The following is a 23,671-nucleotide window of genomic DNA, read 5'->3' as shown; positions in this document are numbered from 1 at the left end:
AATATTAAGGTCAACCTGGAATTCAAGTTTTTCAATGGCAACCAACAATGCCAATTCAACCAAGGCTTATGTATCAAACACAACCAATGTAAAATGTGTCAGATATTCCTACCACACCTGTTGTTACTACTATACCATAGTCACAAGTTCTAACTGTTGTATCTCAACCAGTACAAACTAGTCCTTCTACCTTGCAACCACAAGTTTTGGGTCAAGAAGCTCAAGTTTCTCAGGTTGTTGTACAACAACCACTTGTTTCCAGGGTTCAACAACAACCTCAGGTTAGTATACCCTTATCTGGACTGACCCAAGCTTACACTGGTATAATTTATTCACAACCTGGTCCACCTTTCATTGATGGGCAACAACAACCATTAAATCAACAACAGTTGTACCAACAACAACAACAGTTGATTCAACAACCGTGGCAGCCTCAATTTCAACAACCCCAATTCCAGCAATTCTAACCCCAATTTGGACTTGCCTAACAAGCTCAACCTGGGTTTGGACAATATCAAGCTTACCAAGGTCCTGGTCAACAAGCCTTTGTAGGTTATGGACAACCACAAATTCAACCTGGTTATCAACAACCACCTTATGCCGGATTTTTTCAACAACAACCTTATCAAGTTTACCAAAGGCAGATGCCCTATGTTGGTATGCAAAGACCTATTGCTCAGGCAATTCCATTATATCCTGGGTATGCTCAACCTGACCTGAATTGACAGTTTCCATTTGTAGCAACTTTAGAATTACCAGATTTAAATCGGCTCACTAATGATCCAATCTTATATGCACCTTGGTGGCCGGTGATTCCGCATAAGTTACCTTTTGACATTTTGAAATTCAATGGAAATCCCAGAGAAGACCCATCAAATCATGTCATGACCTTGCATTTGTGGTGTTCGTCAAACTTCTTAAATGATGATTTGGTTAGATTCCGTCTTTTCCAAAGAACACTTACTAGTTCGGCTGCTAAATGTTACATTGAGTTACCAACAGCTTCTTTCGACAACTTTAAGACTTTAGCCACCACATTTCTGACCCACTTCCAGTTACCTATCAGATACGAGACTGGAACGAAACTCCTAACCAACTTTAAACAAACTACTGCTACCCATATATCAGATCATATTCATGAGTGGCGGCGTCATCGTCGAATGGTTAAGAGATATGTTCCTGATCAGCTTTTGGCCGAGTGGTTCATAAAATCCTTGTTTCCATTAATCACTGAGGATGTTGAAAAAGATGGAGTTGTCACAAAAGAGAAAGTAATTTCTCATGCCCAATACTTGGATTTGATTTACACACAATCCGACAGGCTCTACGACAAAATTCCCAATGCACGCTGACCAGCTTTCACTGTTCCTCCTCCTCCACAATCAAGTAAGGACTCTCATGCTGGCGATGGTGTGATCGGTTCTTTGAGCACGCAAATGGAAGGAAGACCATCTGGTCAAACTCTTGCCACTACCAATCAAACTACTAATGCATCAGAGAACACTCTTGCTTTCGAAGTTAATTCCGTGTCATATGACAAAGGCAAAAATCAAAAGCGACCACGAGGTAAGAAAAAGGGGAAAAACAAGAAGAAACAAGATAATTCTCCTCAAGAGAAATCATCTGATTCCTCTACTTTAGCAAGGAAACCTCGTTATCCATGTCTAATTTGTAATGGCGAGCATTTTACAAGAGATTGTCCACACCGCTCAGAGGTCTCTAAACTTTTAAAGACTTCTAACACATCTGTGGTGTTGACTGATCCATTTCCAAACCCGGAGACACATTTGGTTGCGACAGACCATGCTTCCACATCTCAAGTACTCATGTTATCCATCATAAGGCCACAAAATGAAGTTTTGGTGTCAACGAGAAATAAATATTTTGGAAATCCACTGTCATCATCGAATAATCATGCCACTGAACAATCTAATACTTTGAATTCGACTTCATCTGAAAATATTTCACCACCTATTGCACCAGAATTGACAATAAAACCACCAAAGGGAGTTGTGCATAAATCGACATTTAACCCTCAGGCTTGAGTAGCTCAGAACTATAACATAGTGGAAGATCTTACTCAATCACCTTCTGCTATGTCGACACTCGAGGTGTTACAAAATTGTCCCTCCAAGAAGCAAGCTTTATTGTCAGCAATTAGCGGGATAGACCCTGCGGATTCCAATCTTGTGGTTTTTAACCATGCAGGATATACACCACAGTTACCGGCGCAGTTAGCTTTCCCGATTCAAGTAAAAGCTCTCAATAAGAATGTTCACTGAACTATTATTGATGAGGGGGCATCTACTTGCATTATGTCAATGAGCTGCTCGAAAACACTTGGTTCACCACCATTGTCACGATCACCAACCACGTTAAAAGCTTTTGACGAAAGAACATACACTCCTTGTGGGATTTTGAGTAACCTGCAAGTCGAACTAGGGGGCAAAACAATTATTGTTGAAGTTGAGGTAGTTGACGGACCCCTCGATTACAACATTTTAATGGGAAGGCCATGGGTATATGCTATGGCTGTTGTGGTTTCCACGTACTTTCGTACTATTGCATTCCCTCATAAGGGTGGAATCACAGTTATTGATAAGCTAGCCTTCTTTGCCAATAGTTCACAGGCTACGGGAAGCATTCTGTTGGTACACGGACCCCCGCTGTTACTTCAAAGTGTTGGACTAGGTCTCTTTAAAGATCCTTCCCTAATGGGTACTTTTACACTACTGTCACCGTCTGATTTGGCGGAAGTAGGAAGAGTAGAGACTTCCAACATGATTTCCTCCACATCATTTGATTTAAGGAGGATTACCATCAATTTTGAAGTTGATAGTAATATTGAGGTAATGCCACTAAGCCCCATTGAACTAGCATAACAATCAATTTTTTGGGCTTGTGTGGAAAACCCAAATCTGCATTCATCAATTGTATGGGTAGATCATTCGTTAGAATATGGTACTTCTTTAGATCCTTTCTCACATATACATTCTACGGATGAAGGAACCGTCCAATCAATGATGGTAGTAGAAGAACCTTGGGAAGATTATCATCATCGTTCCCATCTTCCTAATGACATCGAAGATTATTCAAATGAGCTAAACCATCCTTTAATTGTTGATTTTCTTTCGAATTCAGTTTTCATAGACATAGTAGAATCTAAGAGAAACCTGTCAAATATTGAAGAAATGATTTCTATTAATATTTTGACCAAGCCTAATGTTGTAGAGAACATTCATGTCGACAAATCTTGTTCTCCATTAGAACTCGATAGTTACCGTACTCTCTTTCGTGAATTTAGAGATATCTTTGCATGGTCTTACGAGGAGATGTTGGGCATTGATTCTAATATTGTTGAACACGAAATCAAAATGTACCTTGATGTCAAGCCAGTTCGACAGCGGCTTCGACCTTTTCACCCCAAGAAAGCCGTTGCAATTAAGGCAGAAGTTGAAAAACTCTTGCGGGCTAGTTTCATTTACCCTATACCTCTTACTGACTGGATTTCCAACCTTGTTCCTGTCATGAAGAAACAAGGGACAATTCGAGTGTGTGTTAATTATAAGGATGTAAATCAGGCATGTCCAAAGGACAATTATCCTACTCCTTTTATCAACCAGATTATTGACGAATGTGCTGGATGTGAAATATTCTCATTCATGGATGGTTTTTCTGGCTACAATCAAATCAATATCCGCCCACAGGACCAATCAAAAATAGCTTTTATTTTTCCATGGGGCACAATCGCCTTTAGGAAACTCTCATTCAGTTTGAATAATGTTGGGGCCACATTTTAGAGGGTAATGAACTATGCCTTCCATGACATCAAGCACATTGTTCAGCCTTACCTTGATGATTTACCTTCTCATTCATGAAAGCAGACTGATCACCCACAAAATTTGAGAGCCATATTTTTACGGTGCCGACACTACAAGATACGACTCAATCCACACAAATGTGTGTTTTGTGTTGGTTCTGGTTGATTGCTTGGATTTGTAGTATCTAGAGAGGGATTCGACTCGATCCATTAAAGGTTCAGGCAATTCTAGATTTGTCCCCACCTTCAAATCTTTTACAGTTATAGAGACTCCAAGGGAAAGCAAACTTTCTGAGGAGGTTCATTCCTAATTACGTTGAGATGGCTAAAGGTTTTACACATCTTTTGAAAAAGGAGATACCCTTCCATTGGGATCAGGTTGCGCAAGCTTTCTTTGATGCTCTTAAATATACCTTGATTAAAGCTTCATTAATGTACTCTCCAAATGATCAAAATGACTATTACCTATATCTCGCCACTACATATGCAACCATTGGCATGGTTTTAGTCCAGGAAGAAAATGGGATTGAACATCCAATTTATTACTTGAGTCATAATCTCAACAATACAGAAAATAAGTACTCTTATGTCAAAAAAATAGCTTTGGTAGCTATGAAAGTTGTTCAAAGATTTTGCCATTACATCTTGCTATGGAAAACAACTGTCATTTTGGATTGAAACCCTATGACATACATTTTGTCACGTCAATTGCTGGGGGGAAATACTCAAAATGGATAGTTATTTTTCAGGAATTTGATTTGGAATTCATCAAGTTCAAATCAAAGAAATCTCTAGTTTTCGCAGAGAAACCTCCATTGATTCAACATCTGAACCATCAATTTTGGATGAGTCTCTATTTCTGATATCGTCATCTGATGCATGGTATGGATATATACTGATATATCTCCAGACCTAAACTTTCCGGCCTGATACCTCTCGCTCGCAACAATGATGTATTCGATACCAAGCCAAAGATTATCTGATCATTGGCGACACTCTTTATCGTCATGGTATCGATACGATTTTACAGAGGTGCCTCACCCATGAGGAAGCCGAGAAAGCATTAAATGATTGCCATTCAGGTGCCTGTGGTGGACATTTATTTGGATATGCAACTGCACATAGAATTCTCTGTGCTGGTTACTTCTGGCCAACTATATTCAAAGATTGTATTATTGCTGTCAGAAGCTGTCACGCATGCCAGATATATGACTGAAAAACTAGATTACCACCTGCACCATTGCATCCAGTCGTTGCTGTTGGCCCATTCGCCAAATGGGGCATTGACTTTATGACATGTAACCCCACCTCGGTCGGGGGCATGGGTATATTATAGTCGTCATTGACTGTTTTACCAAATGGGTCAAGGCGATGCCAACATTGAACAACAATGGCGAAACGACTGCTCTTTTCTTTTTTAACCATGTGGTTGGCTGATTTGGTGTACCACAAGCCATAGTTATAGATCATGGGTCACATTTTCGTAATCACATGATGGCTGAGTTAACTGCTAAGTTAGGACTGTCACATGATAGTTCTACCCCTTATTACCCGCAAGCGAATGGACAAGTTGAGTCTATCAACAAAGTCCTGAAGCAGATGTTGCAGATAATGATAGGGGTTCATGAGCGGAACTGGCACTTAATCATGTACTCTGCCTTGTGGGCATATCGAACCTCGGTGAGAAATGCAACTGGATTCACACCCTTTCAGTTGGTGTATGGTTTGGAAGCAATCTTACCAATACAATGCAAAATTTCATTGCTCAAACTCGCGATTGACCTGTTACCTGACACTTTTGAAGAAGAAGCGTGTTTCTTGGAATTAATCCATCTGGATGAAACCCGTCGTGATGCCGCATTTGCTAACGAAGCACATAAGAAGCGTATTGTCAAGCGTGTTCTGGAAAAAGGTGCATAGGAGTTAGTAGATTATGATGGGATTCCATTGTCACAACCCTGAAACATGCTATACCTCAAATGTTACTATGCTTGATTAAGTGTAGTAAAACTCACTGTATATATGCTTTCATTGCATGTGTGTGTGTATCTTTTAGAAATTTTATTTGGTTAGTGATACACTTTTTATTTGTTGCAGATGTCGGAGTCTTCAGAACCTTTTGTTGGTTACGCTGATGGTGCTAGTCGTAGTATGCAAAACTTGTCTTCTGCAGCATGGGCTATTTTCGCTCCAAGTGGCAAATTAGTGAGTTTTCAAGGGATTTGTATTGATCGATCGACGAATAACATCGCAAAGTATATCGTGTTTATTGAACTTCTCTCTGATGCCATTTCACTTGGCATTCATCGAATCATCATTAGGCTAGACTCACAACTCATTGTACTACAACTAACAAACATTTATACTGTCCGAAATCCAACAATTTTTCGTATGTTCCTTAGAGTTTGTATTTTGGAAAGACGTTTTGAACACATTCAATATCAACATATTTCTAGAAATCTTAACACGTTAACTCATTCTCTAGCGAATTATGTGTTAAATAGACATTTGCGACACATGTAAAATTAACATTTTCAATTCATCATCAGTTGAATAGGATTGCATATAACCATAGAAAACTCTGAAAGTAAAATAATTAGGTGTGTTAAATTTTTTTACAAAATTTGTGTCCAAGACACGCTTGGTCATCTAACTCAAAAACTCAAAATTCATGCAAAACATCCTAAGTAGATCTAGTGGTGCTCATGGTAACAGGTCACACCTTTGCTATCATGCGCAAAAGCCTCGCCTAGCAGCTAGGTACACCAATAGTGTGGCGCTGCAACCTCATAGGTAACTCCTCGATCTGGACATCCAAAATACCAAGGGTTAATCCCTCTATGTGATCCTGCAACTCTGCTAAGGTCTTAGCCAAATCCAAGTCCTAGAGAAATTCTCCCCCAATGCTTTTCCACACTAGCCCACTTGCAACTTTTTGGGGTCCCACAGGTCGAACAATACCCACATCTGCATGCATAAGAGTAATTTTAGTTTAGTCTTGGAAACATTAAAAACACAAAATACATGTAGAAACTTGAAAAATAAAAAAACACTTTGGTCAAACAACTTACCCATAGCACCCCATTGTGCTCCAACTGGTAGAATAAAATCTGGATCTCCACGGAAATCCATCCCTGAGTATGGATGCTCCTCGATGACAAGATGTTGTCGCTTGATCTAACTGAAAAATGCAGTGGCAAAAATGATTGTTGACTGACCCACATATCGAGCCATCAATTCGACCCACCTCTGCATACGTGGATCTCTAGGACCAGCTACACCCAATGATACATGCTGTGGTTGCACCAATGGGATTCTCTCTAAGGTAAAAGCAATTAGGATCGAACCATAGTAGAAATACTTCGTCTTACCACTTTTTACCTTGGTCAGTTGTTCTTTTAGTGAGGAAAGCATAGCCTTTCACTAGTTGAAAACTTCTGGCTCTAGACACTCCAATGCATATTGCATATAAGATCTGTTCACTAGATGTAGTGTCACACTGCCAGCCAATTTTGTGATTGTGAAGAGGATTTTTCTCAAAGACAAATCACCTACATCCCTGATGTTTATTTTCCCATCCTTTCTAGGCTGTGTACCTAGCCGAAAAAACTGTTTAATATAATCTCTCACTGATTCACCTCCACGGGCAAATCCAGAAAGTGAGATGGGGGCACCTCGCCTCGACAGTCCGGTAAGAAAGTAAATATCACCCATGGTAATATAGATTATCTTGTCCTTAATGTGAAAAGTCTGATCTGTCAAATCCCATGCATGAACAAGGAACTGTAGTGGTTCTATTTGTTGCCTCATTTCGGACAACTTAAAGTATTTGAGTACCTCGCAGTTTTTGAGGGCCTCAACTATACCTGGATTGAGGGAAATCAGTTCTGAAAAATTATTTGTTCCCACTCCTAACCCCATTTGAATTTTGAAATGGTGGAATTTAGATAGATGAAATAAAATTCCCCCACCACATCCCTGTGCTTGAGCTGCACCATTGAAATAAGCCCAGGGAAGAGAAAGATCAATAGTTTTGGAGTAACTACTAGGCCTGTAGAAGTGTGATCCTCATCAGGTAATTCATGGTATGCAACAATGATCTTAGCAGTGATGAAAGGCCATCTAGCCAGTTTTCCCCTGAATATGATCCTATTCCTTGTCACCCAAATAGACCAGCAAACAAGTAGAGGAAGGCAGTGGATTTTTGTATCGCAGCGTGCTGCACGCTAGAGGTCCCAAGCATCGGATACAGATTGTCCATGCCATCTGATAGATAGAGTTAACACATCTAGGACTTGATTCCAAAGTTGAACAAGCATCGGGTAGCATAGGAAAAGATGTTTTTTGGTTTCTTCTGCCTGTTGACATAGCATACACTAGGTAGGGCTGTAGAAAGACCGATGCAATAAGTTGTTACCAGTAGGAGTCTTATTTCGAATGACATTCCACATGAAGAGCCTTGTTCTCGGCGACGCTTTGAGTTTCCAAAGCTTTCTCCACTAGTCCAATAGGACAAGCAGTTTGTGCGCTAAGTGGATGATGGGATATCCCACCCTCGGGGAGAATATGCCATGTTCAGCAGGGGTCCAAATGAGCTCAGCAACTCCTTCTTTGATACGGACATGTGATTTAGTCAGGGCAACGATATATCCTTCCCAGTCCTGCTGCCATTGCTCGGGGATGCCTAATTTCACCGCTGTTAACCAAGCTTGTGCAAGGATCGTACTATTCTCCAGGTCAGCCACCTGAGCAATCACATTAATATTCCTATTATTGTGTATATGAATAAGGTCTAGAGGTAATCTAAACATCTTCCCACATCCTGACCAGGAATCCAAGCCTATGCGCATAGATGTACCATCATTGATTCACCATGCTAGCCCATTTCTAATAGTAGGCAAGGTGTGTAATATTGCTCGCCAAAACATGGATATCCTAGTTCGCTGCCAAGTGGGAAAATGAATCCAATCCATAAGCTGATGGGGCCAGATATATTTATGATAGATAACTTAAATCCAGAGACTTTTTGAGGTGAGAATAATCCAACTCATCTTTGCAGCCAACACATGTGTGAAGGTAGATAAGTCCTTTAGACCCCATCCACCCCATTTCTTAGGTAAAGCAATATGATTCCAACCCACCCAAGAAAATGGCTTGCCCTCCTTATAACCATTCCAAAGGAATCTGCATCATATCCTTTATATCCGGGATAACATTCCTTTATGAATCGAAGCCAGAGACATCTAGTAAACAAGTGTAGCCTCTAAGACCAATTTAATGAGGACTAACAGGCCAGCTCTAGAGAGGAATCTGTGGTTCCAATTGAGTAATCGTTTTCTGATTTTGACCACAAGAAAAATCCAGTCGACGATCTTGTAGCAATGAGGTTTGATCCAGAACCCCGGGTATTTGAGTCCATCCTCTAGGTGATGGCTCTGAAAGGGAAATTTTTGTTGTACATCCCTTGCTTCATGAGGAGTACAATTAGAGAGAGTAATAGTGGATTTTAAATGGTTTGCTTCCATACCTGTGGCCTTGGTGAAAAAAATGAGAATATCAAAGAAGGTAGAGGTATCCCTTATACTTCCATTAAGGAAAATGAGCACATCATATACAAAGAGAAAGTGAGTGAGGAAGCACTGATTAGATATTTTGAGTCCTTGTAATTGCCCATCATGCTTGGTAGATGCAATGAGTCTATTGAGGCCTTCCATAACGATCAGAAAGAGGAGAGGGGAGAGCGGGCAACCTTGCCTTAGACCATGTTCAACATGAAAGAAGTGTGATGCTGAGCCATTAATCAAGACACTGAAGGAGGCTAAGGTGATGCAACACATAATCCAATCGTGAAGGGAAGGGGAAATCCCAAGTGAGTTAGAATCATTCTAAGATAGAGGCAACTGACCCGGTCGAAAGCTTTAGCAAGATCAATTTTGAGAATGGCCCCTTTGAGTTTTTTAGTTTTCATGGAATGAAGGGCTTCCTGCGCTGAGCCAATAGCCTCATGGATTTGTCTGTTATGGAGGAAAGTAAATTGTTCAGGGGAAATGTGACAAGATAGAATGGGCTTGAGGCAGTTGGCTATGATCTTGGAGATAATCATGTAGAGACAGTTATAGAGTGAGATGGATTGGAAATCGTTGAACGATGAGAGGGAGTCAGATTTGGGAATAATGGAAATGAAAGTGGAATTATTGGCTTCATACATATGCCCAGATGTCCTACATTCCTCCACCACTTTGAGAAGGTCCTGTCCAATGGTCTCATGAAAGGTGAGGTAGAACTCAATAGTCCATCCATGAGGCCCTGAACTCTCATCTTTTCTAAACCATTTTAATGTGCTTTCCAATTCCCCCATGGTGACATGGGAGATGAGTTCCTCAGCCTCATCCATGTCAATAAACCTAGGGAAGTGTCCTACTATCCAAACAATATCAGCAAGAGTGGCACTAGGAGGAGCCTTGAATAGTTTTTGGAAGTGAGAGTTACCTCGATGAGTCAGCTGATTAAAAGAGGTTTCTAATCTCTCGTCCTCCATGGGCATGTTCCAAATAGTGTTGCTGACTTTCCTCCCCTTTTCAAAGTTGTGGAAAAACTTTGTATTCTCATCCCCAGCTTGTAACCAAAAAGCACGACTCTAGAGGTGCCAGGTTTCTTCCCTCTCTTTTAAAATCTTGGATCGATGCTCTTCCAACTCAATGAGATGGGACTTTTCCTCCACATATGTGAACCCCCGTCCCTGATCGTCCAAAAGATTGGCCAGAGTCTATTCAATAGTACTGAGGGTTTTCTCATCCCAGTCTCTTTTCTCCTTGGCCCATTTAATGGATAATCGCTTGATCTAAAGAAGGTTGGCACAGAAATTGTCCACAATGGTTCTCCCTGAGGATGGTGGGTGAGAACGCCAGAAACTATTGACCAAGTGAATATATGAGGGGTCCAATAGCCAAGAGGAGTTGAATTTGTAAGGTGCTCTTGGCTTCTAAAAAGGGCTAGAGATCTCCATGAAGATGGGGGAGTGGTCTGATATATATCCAGAACCAATCCATTGTCTGTACAGTGATAATCTTCTCAGCAGGGTATCCTTTATGAGGAAGCGATCTAGATGCCTAGCCAGGGCAACCTCCCCTATTCTGCGATTTTTCCAAGTGGGCTGGGGTTTAACCATCGAAATATCAGTCAAGTGATGTTGTTCAAGGAGTTGCTCCATTATATCTGATAAGGGATCCACTTGTGTATTGCTTCGCCAAGATTCCCCAAAGCTAATGGAGAAGTTCAGATCTCCTCCCATAATGATATTATCAGAGTTGATAATGGAGAGATTTAGAAGGTGGTTCCAAAAAACCTCTCTATTATGACAAGGGTCGTAAATATTGACAATTTTGAGATCCATGCTCAGGTCTGAGGAAAAAATATCCGTGTCGATAAAACCAGTGCCACCCTAGGAGGCCTTGAGATGTATAGTGCAGGGATTAAAACCCAGGGCCAACCCACCTGAGTGCCCCATGACATCAAGGGACTGGAAGGTCCAACCCAGTTTCAATGATTGAAGCACAAGAGTAATATGATCGGCCAACCCAAGGGTTTCTTGCAGAAAGATAATGTCAATAGGCTTAGATTCAAATAATCGTCTGAGGGCTAGTTTTTTGGGAGGGCTAGTCAGACCTCGACAGTTAAAAGAAAGCTACTTCATGGGGGAGATAGTGGGTGGGTAGTCTGTGCTCTAAGTACCCAATTGAGAGAGTATTGTCTGTCGAAAGCCACTTTGACCCCAGCTAGTAGGATGGCCTTCGACATATGATGTTTACCCCGCCTGGTGGATTTGGGAGCGCAAGAGGGGGGAATCAAGCCCAACCTAGAGTTCACATAGGTCTCTGGAGGGTGAGTGGAACGGGGACGGAGGTTGTAGGGGTGCGAGAGTCCAAAGATGGTCGAAGAAGCAGCATGAGGGGTGGAATGTTCCGAGTTGGGGATGGAGGGAGGAGTAGTAGAGATAACCATAAGATGGGAGACAAGGAAGCAAGGAATGGAGTGAGGAATAAAATATGGTATAGATGCAGATGCATAATGCAAATGTTGTGCAGAGCATGTAATAGTAGATGAAAATACAGAGCAAGGGTGAGGAGGAGTACTCGAGGATCGAGTAGCCTCAGCAGCAGCCCTTGATCTTGTCATTGGCAAAGAAGGAAGGCGGGGAGTGCTCAAGGATGGCATCTGAGTAGATACTCCTTTCTTTGGCAAAGGAGCATTTGCTGGAGGAGTCGACCCAGGAATGGTATCTGATGCCCTAGCTGCAACGTTCTCTCCTTCTTTAGATGGGGGCGAAGCCTTACAAACCAATGGACATTCCTTGTAGAGGTGCCCAACCTTGTGGCACCTATGGCATCTAAATGGTACTCCTTCCTAGTCCAATATTTGTATCCTGCGAAATTTTTCCACTGCAGAGTGATTTTTTCCTCCAACCCTTCTCTAGTATCCAAGTAGACCAGTATGCAAGCCAGATACCAGTTCCCAGATTTGATGTATGATTTGTCATAGTCCAGGTAGGTGTCGAGTGCATTGCCAATGCGAATGAATATATATTCAAACCAATAATGCAGGGGAAGACCAGCAAGCCTAACCCATAGTGGTCCAACACCAATTTGTTCCCTCTCTGGATCAAAGAGCGGGTTGCAGTGCTTAAGCATGATCGACGCCATTTCGATGTGCCAATATCCGGTAAGAGCCCAATTGGTGTATTCTTCCTATTGAAAATGGAGCGCAAACCACCCTCGAGCCAATGTTTACACTTTTGGGAGGTCCTTGAATATATTTCCCCAAATATCCTTGACCCGGAGTTTGAGTCTCTCGGCAAAATAGGCACGGCTCCGAACCCTACCAACAAGAACCTTACCAACCGTGTTGACAACTTCCGCCATGTTGATCCCTTCCCCAAATTTGAGTTTCAGTTCCCTACTCGTGGCTTTCACGCACATGATTTTCCGCTTTCCAGAACGAGGCACAATTGGATGATCCTGCAAGGGGTCCGAAGAGCCCAGGTGCTCCTGTTGGGCTTGCTGAGCTAAGTGCTAAACTTTGATGACCAAGGTTTCAAAACAACCGGAGGGGGTGGATGAGGAGTTTGACACCGCAACAGGGGTGGAAGGAGTAGAGGACGCAGGTGGGCCGAGTCCAGGTGTTGATTCGAACCTAGCCGAGGAGGGAAGCACAAAGGGAGACGGTTGAGACAAATTTCTCGATGGCGATGGCTCAAATGGAGGGGAGGACGGCATGCAGGCAGTTAGTAGATGGAGGGTTGTTGGCGAGAGGGGAGGGCAGTTGAGTTTCGGGGAGTCAATGGATAGGGCGACGAAGGGGAGACCAGAAGTAGATGGACTGGGGAGTGTAACAGCGGGGGGCGAAACAGAGATGAGCGGATCAGACGGGTCCTGATAACCAACAGGCGAGGAAACCAACGTAGGGTTAGGGCTTCGCTAGATAGAAACATAGGGGTTAGGGTTGGCAGAGTAGTCTACATCTTCGAGCTCCATGTCCGACATTCTGCAATAAACCCGGCGGTAGCGAAAGGAAACATGTGACAACGGAAACCACAAAAGGAATCCAACCGTTAATGGTGAGAATGACAGTGCAAGACAGCAGGCCTCGTGTGGTTTACTGCATACGATGAAACCATAGCCGTATTCCTTGTTCAGAGAAGCCGATTTTGTTATGAATAATAACAAAATCGACTTTTTTTCTCTTCTTTTGTTTTTGCCTTCTTCTTGGGCATAATTAATTCCAATTGTTTCCTGATAGTTAGGAGTTAAGTTCAACATGAAAACCCTTAACACATTATCAAAACGATTAACACACCAAAATAATTGTTTTCCATTGATTAAAGTAAATATTTACATCAACGGTTCATCTTTAGTCTTTTTAACTTTTCTAGCGACAACTAAATGAAAAAGTCATAAATAATTATTCAGGGGTGTTACAAAACATGTCATACTATGATTGATAATGCAATATTTCATAACTATGCAATTCCAATTCATTTATCTCTAAGGAATAAGAGAGGATCTAATTTGGTCATTGAATTTTAAATCTCCCAATCTTAATTTACACCCTTCATTAGCCCCCATGTTTCAAGTTAGAAATATATGTATAATTTCTAACACATATAAATAGTTTTACATAGTCACAACATTATAACCAATATTCGAACACGAATTCAAATTCCTAAAAATTACTTTACTAAAATAAATCTATCTTTCTTTTCCCTTTTCCAACTTTTCCAAAAACTAACTGTTCAACGGTAATTGAAAATCACAGAACACTTATTTAAAGCTCTTCCTAGAAATGTATTATATTCTCTCACGTTCCTCCCAACCATAAGTTGGTTTTCACAACTAGATACCCTTGAGCCCTTCTCCTCTCTATTAAAGAAACAATAAGGAACTTTCCATAATCTTTTCTCCTGAACCCTTAAAGTAGCTTCTTGCTCTATTTCCTAAGTTTTCACTAATCTTTCTCTCCCACTGGTTATACTTTAGAAGCAATTGTTTTTCTCTCCCATAGTGCTCCTATATAGAATACACTTCATGACCTTACCTCCAGTCATGTTTTTATTATGGTGGTATGTTTCTACCAAATTTTGTTAAATAATAACAAAAGATATTTTTTTTCTCTTCTTTTGTTCTTGCCTTCTTGTTGGGCATAATTAACTCCAACTGTTTCCTGACAGTTAGGATTTAAGTTCCACATGAGAACCATTATCAAAAAGGTTAATACACCAAAATAATTGTTTTCCATGGTTAAAGTAAATATTTACATCAACAAGTCATCTTTAGTCTTTTTAACTTTTCTAGCCACAACTAAATGAAAAAGTCATAAATAATTATCAGGGGTGTTACAAAACATGTCATACTATGATTGATAATGCAATATTTCATAACTATGTAATTCCAATTCATTTAGCTCTAAGAAATAAGAGAGGATCTGATTTGGCCATTGACTTTTAAATCTTCCAATCTTAATTTACACCCTTCATTAGCACATAAGTCCGCATTTTTATTGAGATCACAAAGAACTTGGAAATATGCTATTTAAGAGAATTCTTATGTTGATTTCCTAATTCTTTTCATAAAACTTCCTAATGTTTTGTCCCTTGTAGAGGAACTCTTCACGAAATGCTAGATAAGAAGGAGAGAGTCTTCATAAACAATGAGAGAAATCACTTAATATTCTTTGACAAACTGAATCCCTTAGTAGAGGGCATAAACTTCAGTTTGGTTGTTCGTCATACATCCTAAGTCCCATGAATATTATGTAACTTTAACTTCCTCGGGCCCATAGAGCACCTCTCCCCCTCCTGCCACACCTTTTTAATTAATCACTTTAATTAAACAAGCATAACTACTTTAAAGATAAATCTCAACCTTTGATTTGTGTATACTACCAAAAATATTCTAAAATATTTTGTGGAGGTTAAATCCCTACCACCCACCTAATAAATATTGATAATTAAATTAAACTTATAGAAGTCTATTCCAAAATAAATATGTCTATTTATATGATGATTGACAATAGGGTTTTTAGCCGTGGGAAAAACTATCATAACTCATTTGTCAAAATAACATTGAGGACAACCATCATTGGATGCTATTCACAAATGCACATTGACTCGTCACTCTTATTAAAGGAAAAAACTAGGCCATTGGAATTACTTGTTGTGGTCCATAAGAGTCAAGTTTTCACTGCTTCAAGATATCTCTGACTCTTGGGCTATTAACATGTTTCCTTACATCCTAAAAAAACGAATTCTTAAACATACACTATTATTGATAACAATATTTACATAAAATAAAACAACTAACTTTTTTAGGTATCCGCATTATAAAATAATTGTTAATAAAGCCAGATAACTTCTTGGCCATTTTGTTAAGGAGATACACCGGACAACACTCTCACACATACAACATGGTATGCGATTGACCCATAACCTTGTTTTACTGCCACTTTGGCTCCTGATTTTTTTGTCTGCCACAGTGTTTTGCTTGTGGCACGGTCCACAACTGAACATTCAGGAAGAAGCTCCCGATGACGTGGACCAGTGACACGTTACAGACCTTTATCCGCGACACGTGTAAGCCAGACACCTCTAATTGGTACACGGGATTGGATGAAGTCCACAGTCAATCACTCAGCGCTGTATATACGCAGTGTGTACATCACGAGCAATTAGCCTCCCGCTGCGTTCTGAGACATGAGGAAACTGCAATATTTAATGTAACCAGAGTAGAGTTTTATATATATATATATATTCAAGTTAAGGGGTTAGTTTGGATTTATAGTATGTTTTAAAATTGTTTTGTTTGGAGTGATAGTATTTCTCTTTATGGATCACTTGTCGGAAATTTCAGGTGATGTAGTTTTTTTTCAATAACAGTGATGAGTCAGTCTGCATTTACCTATAGTAATCAGTGATCGCTATCCCACTGTTTAGAAAAGTGAAAGTGTCAGTGAAATGTTATTGGCAATAAAAGATTTGATGTATCCTAATTCCCTAATTCAAATTACAATTTAGATATTTCAACTTAGTTAGCAAACCCAAAATAACACTAAAATAGTGATGTAGTTTTTTTTCAATAACAGTGATGAGTCAGTCTGCGTTTACCCATAGTAATCAGTGATGGCTATCCCACTGTTTGGAAAAGTGGAAGTGTCAGTTAAATGTTATTGGGCACTAAAAGATTTGAAGTACCCTAATTCCCTAATTCAAATTACAATTTAGATATTTCAAATTAGTTAGGAAACCCAAAATAACACTATAGATCACAGGTTTGGGTAGTTTTTCTTCAATAACAGTGATGAGTCAATCTGCATTTATCCATAGTAACAAGGGATCGCTATCCCACTGTATAAAAAAGTTGAAGTGTTAGTTAAATGTTATTGGGCAATAAAAGATTTGATGTACCATAATTCCCTAATTCAAATTACAATTTAAATATAGATATTTCAAATTAGTTAAGAAACCCAAAAATAACACTATAAATCACAAGTTTGGGTGGATACAGCCTGATGTGGCAAGCTGATTATTTGCAGCCACTTATAACTATGTTAATATTAAATTACAAGTTCTGAATTACTTTCATCCCATCACAACTATGTTAATATTAAATTGCAAGTTCTGAATTACAGCAGCAAAGGACAAACAGAACCCCTGTAAAATTGGAAAAAAAGACCCCTGGGGCCTGAATGATACACATTGCAAGTTCTGAATTACGGCAGCAAAGGACAAACAACACCCTTGTAAAATTTGAAAAAAGGACCCCTGACTGAATGATAAACATTGCATGTTCTGAATTACAGCAGCAAAGGACAAACAAAACCCTTGTAACATTGGAAGAAAAGACCTCCTGAATGATAAACATTTCAGAGGCACTGTACATTTGATAGTATATATCGAACATATACGCTCTTCAAATACTGCAGCACCAGGACATATTTACTGTATATATCCCGTTCTTCAGGGAACGCTTGTACAGCCGGGCAGAGTGCGGTCACATGGGCGAGAAGGTTGATCTCGCACGGAAAGATACTGAAAATCAACAACAGCAGTACCGGGAGCATGGAGGTCACGGGTTCGACATCGCGCCAGACGCAACCGTTAAAAGCGTAAGCGCAGTAACCATAGGATGGCTCGCTGGGCCCCACCATGCGTGTCACTCTGGAGGCGAGGTGGGTACAATAGCCACGTTTAAATGGTGGAACGCCTCTGCAGCAGTACAGAAACGACTGCTCTGTGTTCACAGTAAGAAAAAACAAAGCACAGTGGAGTTCTACTGGGTTAGCGCAATTGGTGGAAAAGCCCATCCTTGCATGAATCCTGCAATTTGTTCAATGGTTGCCCCTCTTTCAAACAATTCTTTCAAGTATTGCCCGTTTTCCAACTTATATTAGACTTCCAGGATTCTATAGTCAAATATCCTAATTGGGCCACTTTAGTACAACAACCTAGAAGTCCTCTTTTGCATTAGGGCTGTCAGATTTTGTTGGACTCCATTGAATCATATGAAGGTGGAATATAATTAAATTGGTGGACTCCTACTACCTATCATCATGCAGATGAATGAACAATCCCTTCTCTCAACTGAGATTGTGGCACAAGGAGTGAAGAAATCTGGACCCAATGCTGGATTCCTCACATATTCAGTCAGAGTCCATAGACATTTGCCTGATCTCATGCAGTCTGTCAATTTGAAATATGTGAAGTTGGGTTACCATTATTTGATTGCCTATGCCATATATATATTCTCCACAGTCCCTGCACTTGCCTTGTTGTTGGTCAGTTTGAGGAGCATTCAACTGGGGTCATGGAGTAATAAGCTGCTGCAACCAGACAGCAGCATTGATATGGTGGGCATCTTGGCCTTATTAATGATATTAACTCTTCTGTTTATCTACTACATGTCCAGGCCCCAGGTTGTGTACCTGGTGGACTTTGCCTGTTTCAGGCCATCCTATGAATCCAAGGTCTCCAGAGAATTCTTCCTGAGAATGTCTAAGGATACTGGGAAATTTGAGGAGCCAAGCTTGGCCTTCCAGAGAAAAATAGTGGAGAGATCAGGACTTGGAGATGAGACCCACTTGCCTAAGGCAGTCACATCTTGTCCTCCATGTCCCTCCTTGAGGGAAGCCAGAGCAGAAGCAGAAACTGTGATGTTTGGTGCTCTGGATGAGCTATTCATGAAGTCTAAGGTTATAGCCAAGGACATAGGCATTCTGGTAGTCAATTGTAGCCTGTTTAACCCCACTCCATCCCTTTCCTCCATGATTATAAACCACTACAAGATGAGAGGCAATATTCTGAGCTTCAACCTGGGAGGAATGGGATGCAGTGCAGGGATTATTGCAGTGGATTTAGCCAAAGACCTATTGCAGGTCCATTCCAATACATATGCAATTGTATTGAGCACTGAGAACATAACATTGAATTGGTACACAGGCAATGACAGGTCTATGTTATTGCCCAATTGCCTGTTTCGCATGGGGGGCTCTGCAATTCTTCTCTCCAACAAAAGAACCGAGAGAAGCAGATCGAGGTACCAACTGAAACATATTGTGAGAACCCATAAAGGAGCCGAGGACGAGAGCTACCAGTGTGTTTATCAAGGAGAAGATGAAAATAACGAGAAGGGTCTATCGATTTCACGAGATCTGATGTCTGTAGCAGGGCATGCACTGAAAGCCAATATAACAACTCTGGGTCCCTTGGTCCTTCCATTATCAGAACAGTTCCAGTTCCTCTCGACTCTCTTCTGTCGAAAGGTATTGAAGATGAGGGATGTCAGGCCTTACATTCCCAACTTCAAGCTTGCATTTAATCACTTCTGCATTCATGCCGGAGGCAGAGGTGTGCTGGACGGAGTGGAGAAGAATTTGGGTTTGACCAAGTATCAGATGGAGCCTTCCAGGTTGGGAAATTTTCAGAGTTGAATTTGGTCATTTAATTGATTTTTATTTATTTTAAATGATTATTCATTTACTTTGAACAAAGGAAAAATAATTTGTTTTTTTTAAACAATTAAGTCAAAGCATTCATAAACTTATTCTATTATAAAATTTTATTCATAAAATTATTTTATTTTAAACTTGTATAATGTTTAAATGATCTGGACTTAAATATTAATGAGTTTAGATTTATATGAAAGGTTAAATTTTTTTTTCCAAAAAATATTATATGTAAAAAAATTTGATCCCTATAGATTTTTAGTAAATTCAGAATAAAAATAGGTTTAACTTGATTTAATTAATTATTAATTAGTAAATTAAAAATAAAAATAAGTTTAATTTGATTTAATTATTATATATATATATATATATAACATGTTGATATAGTTAAAATGTTAAACCTTATCACATCTCTACCCTATAAAGTTTGAGAAACACTATAATATTTATTATTTAAATTATAAATTTGAGTTATCGAATTTGTATAATGTAAATATTTTTTTGGCAGGATTCATATATTAATAGAAAATTATTATTTTATAAAAAATTGTATTGTTATATTTCAGCCAAAAAAAAAAAACTAAAACATAGGTTAAGATTTATCTCAAAAGTAGTTATATCATTTTTATTTTTCAATTTAATTACAAAAGTTATAAAATAAAACATGCAAAAAAAAAATATTTCAACTCTCAAATAAATTGTGATTTTTTGGGCATGTAACATTAATAAGCCATGATCTTGACTCACTAATGTAACGAAACTTATTTAAAAGTTAACAATTTGTATGATAAAATAGGAGTGAACCTTTATTGTTGAGAACATAAGTACATGTTTTTTTAAATAGATACATGTTTAACTTGTATATTAATCATTTTTATAATAAATAATAATAATTTAAAATAAAATTATAATTTAATTAAATTTTATAATTTTTTAATATTAGCAAATGTGAAATGTATCATGAAATAATTATTTTGATAACTATTATAAATTAATGTTTAAAATATTTATTAACTATTTAATTTATATAGCTGATTTAGTTTTTAGCATATATAGAATCTAAATTTAAACTATTTTCTAATTTAATTTATTAAAAACATAATTAAAAATTAAAAATATTAAATTTATATTATCTCATTTCCACCCATTTTCCAATAACCTATTTATAAAAATTAACCAACTTCATATATATATAACCTTATAACCTTAGCATCAATCTCTTAATAAAAACCTACTTTTTAGAAACAAGTAGATAAATAAATTTTTATGTAATTTTGCCGAAATTATTCTCACAAACAAAGTATGGATCACACAATCAAAGTATAGATCACAGACATCTAAACTCTTTAAATCTGAACATTTTCAAAAAAATACTGTGAAACGTCTTTTTGGTTTAAGAATTAATAATTTCTGTTTCAGTTTTGTGGATTAAACAACTATGGAAATTTCAAATTTCCCTTTTCTGCAGGATGACTCTGCATAGATTTGGAAATACTTCCAGCAGCAGCCTCTGGTACGAGCTCGCCTACTCAGAAGCAAAAGGTCGAGTAAAAAAAGGTGACAGAGTTTGGCAGATCGCCTTTGGCTCGGGTTTCAAGTGCAACAGTGCGGTGTGGAAGGCCCTGAGAGATGTGGAGGTGCCTTTGCAGAATCCATGGCTAGACTGTATTCACAAGTATCCAGTTGAATTGACATAAATTAATGTCCAACCTTTACAGAAGAGGTTGAAGACTGAGGCTGCTATTGAATCTCTGTAATATTATTATGTGCATTATATATGGTTTGGTTTGGTTTGAAACTATTAATGAAACTGTTGGGTGATAAATTTCAATTATTTTTTTTAAAATTGATATATTATATTGGTTTTAGTTGATGTTGGGTGTTTTTTATATCGATTGCAGATTTTTTGAATATTTGGCATGAATATGTAACAATCAAATAATGTTGTAAGTTATTTGACAACACCCATATCAGTCTGATTGCGGATCAATTATTTGACAGTAAATATATTTGACCGTGCCCATGTCTATCTAAATATTCAGAGAATCAGCAATAAAAATGCGGTCATTCTTGTAATCGACAATCAATTATTTGACAGTAAATATATTTGACCATGCCCATATCCATCTAAATATTCAAAAAATCAGCAATAGAAATGCGGTCATCCTTGTAATCATCATAAACTATAGTTATTTCTCATGTCAATGGACAATCTGTACTGAATATCTCAATTCCTTGTTTTGTGTTTGATTTATTTTGCTGCCATCTTTCTGCATATTCATGAGTACGAACGACAAACAGTTGCATTGTTAGTTGCCCGCTCACGCATGGAGCATGGCAGAAACATGCAGCACGCGTGTATGTGATACCTTTCGTATTCGAATTTGTTTCGAAGAATGAAAATTTGTTTTGTCCATTTTGTCATGCTTAATCCGGGCTGATAGTGAGGGAGTTTGTTGTTTGGAAAATTCAAATACAACAAAGGCCAATAGAAATCAGTATCGTCTTTTCAATTCAATGAAATCCAATTTCATTTTATTTTTTTAAAAAGGGAGCGGCTAGTTTTCAGGAAAAGCTGAATGGGGCCTTCTTTTATTACATTTATATTTTGTCAGACATACTGACAAACATCACATCATACATTACATTCGCAATGGATCACATGGAACGTTCACCATGGAACCAGAATACAACGGCAGCAGTGCACAGCAACAGCGACAGCAGGGGGAATCGAACACATGAAACGTTCACCATGAAATCAGCATACAGCAGCAACAGCGGCAGCAGGGAGAATCGGTGGGGGAACAAGACAGCCGACAGCCCCGACGGCCAGATCATGCACTCATGTGCAATTTCATTTTATTGCTGTTAAATTGTTCCAGGTATTGGGTCACTATTGGAATTTGCAAACTGTAATGGTTTTTTTTTTTTTTTTTAATCATGGTAAATTTGTAACATATAATAATATTTAGGTATTGGGTCACTGTTGGAATTTGCAAACTGTTATGGTTATTTTTTTAATTTTTTAAATCAATGTAAATGTCTAACCTATAATAATATTTGATACCATATTTAATTGAAAATGTCCCTGCAAGGATTGATCTTGAATTCCCTAGGTTTTTATTACGACTTAACAGAAGTGTTTATATATATATATATATTTTAAATATTGGCTCTCAGTTATATATATATATATAAATATAAATAAGAGTTTTATATTTTTTAATTTGATATTTATATTAAATTTTAGAGATAATAATAAATATTATTTTTTACATATTTATTAAATAAATCTAGATATAAAGTTCAAAAATATTATAATTTTGAATATGAATTACCATTATTTAATATTTTTTATACAGAAATATTTTTATTTTAATAGTTTCCAAACATGTCGTGAATAAAAACTTAAGGAAAAAAAATTAATAATAAAAAACATAATATTCTATTATTTAAACTGAAGATGGATTTAAGTAATTTTTGTGGGATAAGAACTCTAGTGCGGAGAATAATAGCAACTTCTCCCCACCACCCACGTTACACCTACTTGAAAATTTTGTTTTCATTATTAAAGATGAATAAATTTTTAAATTAACAAAAAGTCATAATATGCAAATTATATATAAGCAACATAGATTTTTATTAATTTGTCAATAGAGTTATCTCTGGTGGTTGGGCCGAATGGCTATTATGGCTATTATCTTCTTCATCCAAGTTCAAATCCCATAAGTGAGCATATTTATGTGCTATAATGCCTTAATAGTTATTGTTGTAGTGGCTTAGTGCCAATGAATATTGTTGTAGCGGCTTTGAACCTTGTGAACTCTTAAGTGAGCATACCTATGGGCTTTTAATGACTTGATAATTATTGTTGTAATGATTCAGTGACTATGCATATTGAGCCTTCAACTCTTAAGTGAGTATACTTATGGACTATAATGTCTTAATAATTCTTAAGTGAATATACATATGGACTATAACATCTTAAGAATTATTGTTGTAATGGCTTCATGCCTATGAACTCTTAAGTGAGTATACATATGAACTATAATGTCTTAATAATTCTTAAGTGAGTATACCTATGGGCTATAATGTCTTAAGTGAGTATACATATGAACTATAATGTCTTAATAATTCTTAAGTGAGTATACCTATGGGCTATAATGTCTTAATAATTATTGTTGTAATGGCTTCATGCCTATGAATATTGTTGTGAGTATATCTATGGACTATAATGTCTTAATAATTCTTAAGTGAGTATACCTATGGGCTATAATGTCTTAATAATTATTGTTATAATAGCTTCATGCCTATGAATATTGTTGTAGTGGTTTCGAGCCTTGTGAACCTCTTAAATGA

At 38.1% G+C, this 23,671-nt stretch overlaps 1 protein-coding gene across 1 annotated transcript; it reads left to right on the top strand.

The window, feature by feature from the left end:
• Nucleotides 1-17,696: 17,696 nt before the first annotated feature.
• Nucleotides 17,697-21,146, top strand: LOC149199620 (3-ketoacyl-CoA synthase 11-like). Its single transcript, XM_089399423.1, has 2 exons — nucleotides 17,697-19,275; nucleotides 20,781-21,146. The coding sequence occupies exons 1-2, from the start codon at nucleotides 17,921-17,923 to the stop codon at nucleotides 21,007-21,009; spliced, it is 1,584 nt and encodes a 527-aa protein (XP_089255549.1). The 5' UTR covers nucleotides 17,697-17,920; the 3' UTR covers nucleotides 21,010-21,146.
• Nucleotides 21,147-23,671: the final 2,525 nt, after the last annotated feature.

Source organism: Pinus tabuliformis, chromosome 2_1, assembly GCF_031772625.1.
Source record: "Pinus tabuliformis cultivar Carrire ecotype Pingquan chromosome 2_1, CPIR1, whole genome shotgun sequence".
NCBI classification, from domain to species: domain Eukaryota; kingdom Viridiplantae; phylum Streptophyta; class Pinopsida; order Pinales; family Pinaceae; genus Pinus; species Pinus tabuliformis.
This window is presented reverse-complemented; position numbering and strand designations above follow the sequence as displayed.

Coding starts and splice junctions, on each gene's coding strand:
- LOC149199620 (XM_089399423.1), top strand. CDS start 17,921: ATGCAGATGAATGAACAATCCCTTCTCTCAACTGAGATTGTGGCACAA. Junction 19,276..20,780: donor TATCAGATGGAGCCTTCCAG/GTTGGGAAATTT, acceptor CCTTTTCTGCAG/GATGACTCTGCATAGATTTG.